The sequence below is a fragment of the Notothenia coriiceps genome, unplaced genomic scaffold (assembly GCF_000735185.1).
Source record: "Notothenia coriiceps isolate Sejong01 unplaced genomic scaffold, NC01 NC01_scaffold00031889, whole genome shotgun sequence".
NCBI classification, from domain to species: Eukaryota; Metazoa; Chordata; class Actinopteri; order Perciformes; family Nototheniidae; genus Notothenia; species Notothenia coriiceps.
Window position 1 is genome coordinate 100,819 of NW_011364590.1, and position 9,145 is coordinate 109,963.

At 39.4% G+C, this 9,145-nt stretch overlaps 2 protein-coding genes across 2 annotated transcripts in view; both read left to right on the forward strand.

Annotated features, from left to right (window-relative positions):
• LOC104960534 (MORC family CW-type zinc finger protein 3) overlaps positions 1–5,786 on the forward strand; it is an 18,466-nt gene extending 12,680 nt beyond the window's left edge. Inside the window, exons 11-17 of the mRNA XM_010788613.1 lie at positions 449–565; positions 1,832–1,909; positions 2,604–2,643; positions 2,754–3,124; positions 3,697–4,168; positions 4,821–4,993; positions 5,179–5,786. Of these exons, the coding sequence (XP_010786915.1) occupies positions 449–565; positions 1,832–1,909; positions 2,604–2,643; positions 2,754–3,124; positions 3,697–4,168; positions 4,821–4,993; positions 5,179–5,350 (1,423 nt within the window). The 3' untranslated portion in view covers positions 5,351–5,786. The remainder of the gene's footprint in view (positions 1–448; positions 566–1,831; positions 1,910–2,603; positions 2,644–2,753; positions 3,125–3,696; positions 4,169–4,820; positions 4,994–5,178) is intronic.
• Positions 5,787–6,687: 901 nt separating this feature from the next.
• Positions 6,688–9,145, forward strand: part of LOC104960537 (coagulation factor VIII-like) — a 21,100-nt gene continuing 18,642 nt past the window's right edge. The window contains 4 exon segments of the mRNA XM_010788615.1: positions 6,688–6,930; positions 7,506–7,606; positions 7,816–7,931; positions 7,933–7,938. Of these exon segments, the coding sequence (XP_010786917.1) occupies positions 6,743–6,930; positions 7,506–7,606; positions 7,816–7,931; positions 7,933–7,938 (411 nt within the window). The 5' untranslated portion in view covers positions 6,688–6,742.

The window sequence follows — 9,145 nt, forward strand, 5'->3', positions numbered from 1 at the left end:
TGGGAGAAGTAGTAGATGGGAAAACATACCAAACACTAATTATTCAAAGTAAAGTATTTTATTTTATATACGGTAATACTAAGGAGGCATAGGCCTATATGATGATATAATGTTTGACATTATTGATATTAAAACAGTGATTTGTTTTCCATGTCATTCGTGTGTTTTTCTTATAAAAAAGTGAAGTTATTTATTTGTAAGCTCCAAATCCAAATGTTTCCCTCAATGGCCTTTGTGCCCTGGCATGTGGCCTTTGCGCCCTGAAAAAATGTGTGACTCCAAAGGCCAAATGGCCTTGCCCCTAAAATGACGAAATTCCAAGCCTGGAACAGATGCCTTCCTGTATAATATAAACTTGCTGAAATGAATTAGTTCTGACATAACTTAACCCTCTTATGCCAGCTTCTGTCTACTGACATTAAAAATCTCTGTCTTTCTGTATTTGCAGGGGTCCTATATGGCTACAGTGTGAAGAGTGCCTGAAGTGGAGAAGCGTCCTGTCAAGTCATTACAATACGATCCCTGAGAACTGGAACTGCAGCCAGAACCTCAACCCTCGCTACAGGTGTGTATTCCTCATTATTGCTGTCCTTTGATTGGACATATGACTTCAAATGTTAAGAGAGATATCATCAACATATTCTATTTATCACAAATTAACGAGATTACATCATTATTTCCAAAAGTAACTGTTTTACAAGTCGACACAAAAGCAAATAATTTCTTAGTGACCTAAAATTATATTTACATGTTGAAGAGGTGGAAGTATAGAGGAAAATCTATTTAAAGGTGTCCTATCATGCAAAATGCACTTTTTGATGTCTTTTATACATAATTAGGTGTCTCTGGTGGGCCAGGGAACTCACAAGGTGTAAGAAAACAAAACCCTCTCTTTTCCTCCGTACCCAAATCCCTAAAAACGGGGGTACAACGGAACTGATCCAGATTTGCGTCCGATATGACGTAATATCAGAAATGCAGACCCACGGCACTATCAGAAACGTTGCTATCAGAAACAATGCCCAACGTGTTTTGGACATAATATGGGCTTTATTTACACTAGCAAGCATCGCTAACACTCAGAGCTAACCTGTACTGGAGAGAGTATGTGTAAAAAAGCAGGAAATAAAAAAAGGAACTCACCTTGTGGTAAACCCGCAAGAAAGAAATCATTTGAGCTCCATACTGTTTCAAAAATAATCCTTGATGTGATTTGGAACATGATATGGCGTTTAATCACGGCAGCATTTAGCTTTATCTCGTAGAATTCTGAGCAGGCACAAGCTCCCTCTCCTCTTTTTTCGAAGCTAAGGACCCAGATCAGCAATTCTCTAAGGGGTGAAACAGAGGGATATGAGGGATGTCTAAAATGCCTGATCTGTTTGTATTTTGAGCAAAACACATCATAGACATGTTTTTTATATATTTTTATATATCTGAGACCCATATGCCTACAAATAGCATAATAGGACACTTTTAAAACATATCTGTATAAATCAGGACAGGGCTTGATGCGTCACATGTTTCGGCAAAAGCATCCCCTTCTCAAACCTGTACAGTACTGTCTATAATATAGTCTTTAAATGCTCAAAAATAAATATGTGATGATGACATGCTTATCGCTCTAATTCATTTACAAGATGCAAAACCTCCCTACTTTAATCTGTCTAACCTAAACACGGAAGTGTGTGTGTGTGTGTGTGTGTGTGTGTGTGTGTGTGTGTGTGTGTGTGTGTGTGTGTGTGTGTGTGTGTGTGTGTGTGTGTGTGTGTGTGTGTGTGTGTGTGTCTCACATACATGTCTTGCTCATACATGTCTCTTGGTCTTTCAGAAGCTGCTCTTCACCAGAGGAAGCAGAAGACAGCGAGGAGATGTTAACACCCAGCTACCAGAAAAACCACAAGAAACAGTAAATTCTCATTTCTTTTCTGCAGACCTCTCTAAATTGTGAGATGAACTTGTACATGGTCAGATGTTTAACAGAGCTTCTCTTCCTGAAAGCATACGTGTGTATATGTTCTCACGTGCCATTTTGTGGTTTCCCTCTGGCGGTTTCACACTCTTATTTCCGTTTCACTCGACTGTGGTATAGAGTTGCTCTGACAGTGATCAACGGAGACGGACTGAAATGAGAAAGCAGTCAGTTCTTCACAACACTGTGCCTTGTTACTTTACTACAGTAAATTCAAATACATATTATTCTTCCTAGCTACTTTTCTATACAAGCAGAATTTAAAGTTAATTAACAGTTGAAAATATATTAAAAGATTGACTAAATGTTCTAAACTATACACTTTTGTATTGCTGCGATGTGCCACTTGCCATTGGTCCAGTGCTATTACCACTTCCCTAGTAACAGATCGTCACCCTAGCAAGTGGAGACAACACAGCCAATCAGAAATAAGCTAGTCATATTTTCATATTTTCTGGCTGTTATTGTGGTACACTGTAACTTACCTATACATCTCAAGTGTCAAAAGGCTTTGGAGCAGTAAGCACTACTGGAGCTAGGGCAAAAATGTAAAATCAAATAAATATATACAGTATATAACTTGAAGATAATCTGCCCTCTCAACTCATTCATCTCTTATTTTTCCCTGCAGAGAGCATCCAAAAAAAAGAAAACGAGAAAAGTCATTGGAGGTTTGTAAAACTTTTTGGGCAACTTTCCCATTGATGAAAGTAGCCGTTTGCTATTCAACGTCTCGATATATTGTGTATACTGTAAGTGTGTTTGCTTGTTTTTGTCGCAGGTATCTGAGTTTCAGGACCAATCGCTTCAACATCAAATCCTCTCACGCAGTTCATCAGAGCCGAGCCGGCCCACTTTCCAGTCCACACACACACCTGATGACACTAGAGCAGCAGGCCAACGCACACAACACACAGAGGAAACCCCAGCGGAGCGAGATCCGACGGGCACAGATCCCCTGGCAGATTATTATACAGACACACATGACGATGTACAGACACAAAGTACAGTCATACAACGCAGGCCTGTTGGAAGAGGCACAGTTATTAAAGACAAAACACAAGTCACACAAAGTGAGACTCATGATCTCAGGCTCGGAGATAGAGAGAGCCCGTTGAACATGAAGAAAAGAGTAGAGGAGCCCACATTAAGGTATGTTATATCTGTGCTTTGTGACAGACTTATGTGATCTTCATTACGTTTTACACGTTTTGCCCTCCTTTAAGCCATTTTTTTTCAATTATCTTAAGTTCCTGAGGAAAGAGACTCCATTGTTGTTTCTTAATTTGAAAATAATTATGTTAGTACAATTCCAAGTAGTAAACTATATACTCACTTGCATTGAACATGAATTTCTTCGGTTTGAGACAACACTAACCCAAACACCACTGATATGCAAACCATGGCAATGTAATAACAACATTTCTCAGCTTCTATTTTTTTTTCATGGATATTGCAAGCGGATGGAGCATTTTCACACATTTTAACCAAAATATCTGCTAGTTAAAAAAAGTGATAACTACAGTTATATAGCATGGTGTTCACCGCCAAAACCACAACAACTTCAGCTGTATTGGCCGCCATTTTCATTATTTTTCTGGTCAAAGCTAACATGACTTTTACAAAAACATAAAATCTAGTGTTATTAAAAAAAAAATGTAAGTTTCAATAAGTTCATTTTCACATTGTCAATAAACAAATAGGTTATCTTTTGTCTTTTGTAGCCTCAAAAGGAAACCAGGATCGTTATTTTACTGTGTAAAAAATAAGCCATATCTTATGGAGAAGCAACAACCTGAAGACTTGACCGAAAAGATGAACCCTGTACAACAAACACAGAGACCTGAGACACTGTCCTCAAAGAAGACCAAGGGCAGCAGCAGCCGAGTAGAGAAGCCATCTGACGCGGCACAGCGACCCCCCACCAGCCTCACCTGGAACCCCTCCCTCCCCCTTGCTCAGACCGTGATGGTTTCTCCTCTGAGTCGGACCGAGGGCCCTTGGAGCCGACCCCTGCCCTCAGAAGGGATTGACCTGGAAGCTCATGTGCAGAAGCTGGCTTTGTTAGAGAAAGAGGCCCAGAAGGTGCGCAGGCTTCTCGGGCTGGAGATCTCCAAGACAACTCAAGGCACCATGACGACTTGCTCCGAATCCACAGCCAGCCGAGCGGTCGGCTGCCAGACGGACGCGGCTGAGGTCAGGAGTTTATTACACAATAGTTTAGGTTCATTTATGTGTTCAGTCTTGTGTGTGTGTTTATCTATCTGACTGTCCGCAACTAATCTTGCATACTGCCGGACCAAAAGGCCTAATATTTATTTTGCATGTTTTTAAATGAACCTTTTGTGGTTTTTGGTGATTCAGAATTGTTAAACAAACATTTGATTTACTTTGTTTAACTTTCATTGATTGCAGACTTGTACATTTTCCTAACTGGCCGATAGGGGTCACAAGTCATCAACAATTGCTAAAGCAACAAAGACATTTCTGGCAATAGTTGACTAAAAACAAGCCTTACAAAGTCTCTTCCAGGCCACATTTTGACCTTTTTATTGTCGGTAAAAAAACGGAAATTCAGAAACAATGTCTCATGACAGATTATTACACACCCAATAGGTTATAATCCATTAAAGTTAGGCAGGATATAAGATGAACCAATACATTTAAATTGTCTTTGTTTGAGATACGAGAGGGAGATATGTGTTAGAGATTTGATGAATCAAAAACCAACACATGAGCGTTATGCTTGACAAGGGAAAAAGGTTTATTTTCTAGGCCATCTGCTCAGACTTATTCATCTCAAATGAAAGACTAACAGCAAACGTGTGCTCTCATTCCTCTGCATCAGAGCTCTACTTCATCCAGGAACCCGGATCCAGGAGATCAGGGGCTGGTCTTCGCTGGTCAGAGATCTGTGTGTGGGCCGAAAGAACAGCCTGAGCACAACATACCTAAAAAGGACAAGACAGGACCTTCTGGCAGGGTGAGAGTCGGGGACAGCGAGGCCTGTGAAGACAACAGGTGTGTATTCTAGACAAGTCAGCTTCTATCCCTACCAGCGCTTCACTGTTTCTACCACTATTACTACTCCAAAAACATTTGAGTCATGTCTTCTCACACTGATTCACACATTGTTTTTGATCTTTGTTTCCCCTGAACATCTTAAATTATGAATGGTTTTAATAATGGAGCTGTTTTTTTATCAGATCTTCCCAGGAGAATCTGCGTGTTATCCGTAACAACGTGGTGGTGCTCCTCACAGCCCTCCTGCCCCAGCTGGACCTGGCGGGCATCAGCCTGGAGACCAGTGACGTGGACAACATCCTGCAGCAGATCATAGAAGTCAACTCGCTGAAACTATCATCAGAACTCCATTAAATCCAACACGTTTTTGATAGCAGAGAATAATGTTTCTTACTATATGCAAAGTTTGGCCTTTAATTGAAAGACGTAGTGTTTAGAGTTATAATACACGCCCTTTTGCTGCTTGCAGACACATTTTCGTTTTGCTCACATGTATTGTTTTGAATCTGTTTCTTTTGCTTGTCAATGTTAAACGTTATTATTTTGGAACTCAAAGCAGATGATTTGCCTCCAGAAGGGTTTTTACTGCCCCATTGCTGTGAAATCTTAGCCTTTTAATGAAAAATTCTGTCTTTATTTTAAAAGTGTGATTCTTTGCTATTTTGCTGTTTTTACTGACTATTTAAATACGTTTTATACACATGGAGTCAAGATGAAGCCATGCTTTTTCTAGATTTGTTCAAACATCCAAAGAGACGTTTCACATTTGCATTAAAATACTGAAACCATTTATTGCAGGCTGCGTCTTCATTTTAAAGGTTTATCAACCTGTGCTTTTCAACAATCCAATGCAAAAGGCAGAAATTATGCAGTAGCTTTTACTTACCACAAGGTGGCTGTGAAGACTAAGAGTGAAGACCTGGTGAAGACGTGCTTCTCTCGAACCAACATTTGGAAAATGTTTAAGTTATGACAACTATGGAAAGTCTCGAATTTTGTAATTGGAATACAATTTTCCTAGAAACTTTAGCAAAGGACATCAGTTAACCTTGAACATAGGCCTATGGCAGTACATTGTAGTTGTTCAATGTGATGTGGTTAATTATCTTTATTGATTACATATTTACAGCACACCACACAATCTGGCATAATAATAAAAAAAGGGTCACATTTTAAACTAAATCTTACAATCAATAACATATTTTTTCCACAGGGACAAAGCAGTATGTCTAATACCAACAACGCTTAGCTATGGCTTTCAACTAAGATTCATACATTGTAATTTATTAATGGTTGGTTATACCAGTTATAACGCTCAAATATAAACAATAATTTCACTCTCGTCTTTTTTGCAATATTGCTTGAATGTAACGTTTCACATATTGGCAATGGCAATACATAAATGTATATGCAAGTATTTTAAATGTTAACAACTTTCTAATTAATTAATTGTTTTCAAGATGGTCAAAATAGGAACAACTTTTCCAAATTATTGGCATACTCGTAGGTATTTGTTCTTGCTTTATGTGTGTTAGGATTAAATGATTCCTCTGGGACAATAAAGTAACACTTGAATTTATCATAGCAGAGCGCGCGCCCACACAGTCTCCAACCACCACACGCCCCCACGTGCAACCCCAGCTCCCTTACTTGTCCTTTCCTCTCTCCACCCCCCCTCCCTTTAAATGTTTCAGCCCGCAGGAGGAGCAGCAGAGCCAGGGCAGTGTTTGAAGAGACTCGGTGCAGATGACCGCCATGAGAGCCGCGACTCTCCTCCTCCTGCTGCTGCCGCTGCTGAGCCCCTCCGCCGGGCAACGGACTCCCTCCGCCGGACTGCAGAGCCCCTCCGCCAGGCAGCATTATTACATAGCGGCGTTAGAGATCGGTTGGGACTACGTTTACCTGGACGATGCTGACCCAACAACCGACCAAAGGTGAGTAATCCCAATGAAGGCATCTCACTCTATTATGTAATTTAGGCGGGCATACATGTAAACCCGTTTAGTTTTTTCAAATCTTACTTTGCTTACAATACACAGTCGTGTTTTGATTATATTTTGTATAAACTCTCAAGTTACAATCTATAGGAAATGTTGATTAAGATGGCTTTTTAGATTGTGTTTTATGGTATGATTGATAACCTGTATTTGTGTCATTACCTTATATCCAATTCAAAATGTATTTTATTCACTAAAAATAGGTTTAAGTACAAGTTTTTAAATATATACTGATCATGAGGGCTGGTTTTAAGTGGTTGTGTTAATCAATTGGTATGGTTTGGTTTCATTGATAGCCTGAATTTGTTTCATGACTTCATAGCCAAACCTTATTTTTGTATATAAAAATCTGACAATAAGTTGTTTTAGGCTAACTTATTTTCCTATTTAAGCTTCTGTTTTGCTTATAATTTATTTGAAACAGAAAACTCAAAACCCATCAGGCTGGTAATTATTCAATGGACTGTTTTTTAAGTGGTTATTTGATTAGTTTGGATTCTTTCCTTTTTCAGGGGGAGATCTAAAGATATTCCTCAGAAATACGTCAAGGCCGTCTACAGGGAGTATACCGATTCCACATACACTGTCCCCAAGATAAGGCCAGCATGGAGAGGTAGGTCTGCTTTGAAAAGGTCAAAATGTAGTTTTTCAGTCAAGACACTCATTTTAAGATATGGATGTTGTGGAAAAATATAGTGTTTGCCTGCATTTTCAACACACAAAAAAACCACGTTATAGTTGTCCTGTTAGAGAGGATGCTTCTTTTGTCCTAAATTAGCAGGTCATGGATGACTAATGTATGCACCTTGTGTCTGGTTGCAGGTATTTTAGGCCCGGTGATCGTTGCCCGTGCTGGGGACAGGGTGGTGGTCCACTTCAAAAACCTGGCGTCTCAGTCCTACAGCATCAGCCCTGTGGGGATCACCTACTGGAAACACTCTGAAGGTAGAGAACTGAATGAAAAGAGCTGAGTTCATCCATTGAACATTTTTTAACCCTAACCCTTGACTCAGCATTTTCACTCATAATTGCTTTTTAATTTGATATCCATGTTACAGCTTAGATGACTCAATGGTAAAACACTTACTTGGACTTCAAAAGCTTTAAGGAGGAAACCAAATTACTCTTACTCATATGATGTTTGTTTTTTTAAGTACATTTTGGGCCAATAGAAATGATGTAAATGAAAAAATAATAAAAAACAGAAATGTATCAGAAGACGAGGGGTTATAAAGAGTTGTATTAAGAGATTCAGAAACAAAGTTGCCTCCTCTTTCTTGAGAAGTGGCAGAGAGCCGTCGGTATCATTATCTTGTGTGTGCAGGTGTTGTGCAACATGTTGGAGCCCAACGGTCAGTCTTACAGCATCATGGCTAGATTTAAGCTGCCATTCAATAACCAAATCCAGCTGAAACACAACTATCCCTCATCTGAGAAGCTTTGTGAAGTTAATACCCTTTACAGAAGGCATTGGCAATTTGTCCCTATGCTCTTGTAGATCCAAAGCAGTCAGTTCCTGTAAACTCCTCATGTCTTCCTGCCACAGGGTAAATTCCTATAATGGAGTTCATTATAATCTGGAAAGCTGCACCTGTCATGTCCAGGACTGAGGTGCCATGAAGCAGATCTAATCACACTTACATGTCGTCACCTTCTTAAACTAATGGCCTAAGTCATATTTGAAAGTTTTTCAAAAAACTGAACCAAATATAGAATATATGATATATATTTATTATTTCACACAAAAAGGTTATGACAATATATGACTATTGACATACAAATAACACTGTCTGTCAATTGTGTAAAATAAGAGGATAAGATGACTTAGGCCAATTTACGAACATATTGTTGTGACTTAAGCAATTTTAAACCTGACTTAGGCCTTATTACTTCTGGAGCAAGTGCCTAAGGCAAAACAGTGCACTTCTCTTTTCCGCATTACTGTGACGGACCATGGGGCTGGGTCAGCCACAAACAGTTTAAAAGGCTAGAGGAGCATACAGACACTCAGGAAACAGAGGGCAGTTGGGCCGTGGTTGGTCCTTTAATTCAATATAGCAAACTCAAAAGGTACAACTTAAATCACTCTTAGCTAAATAAAACAAAAGGCAAGTAAATCAAACGCTGAGGAGGCATGTGCCTCTCCTCACTA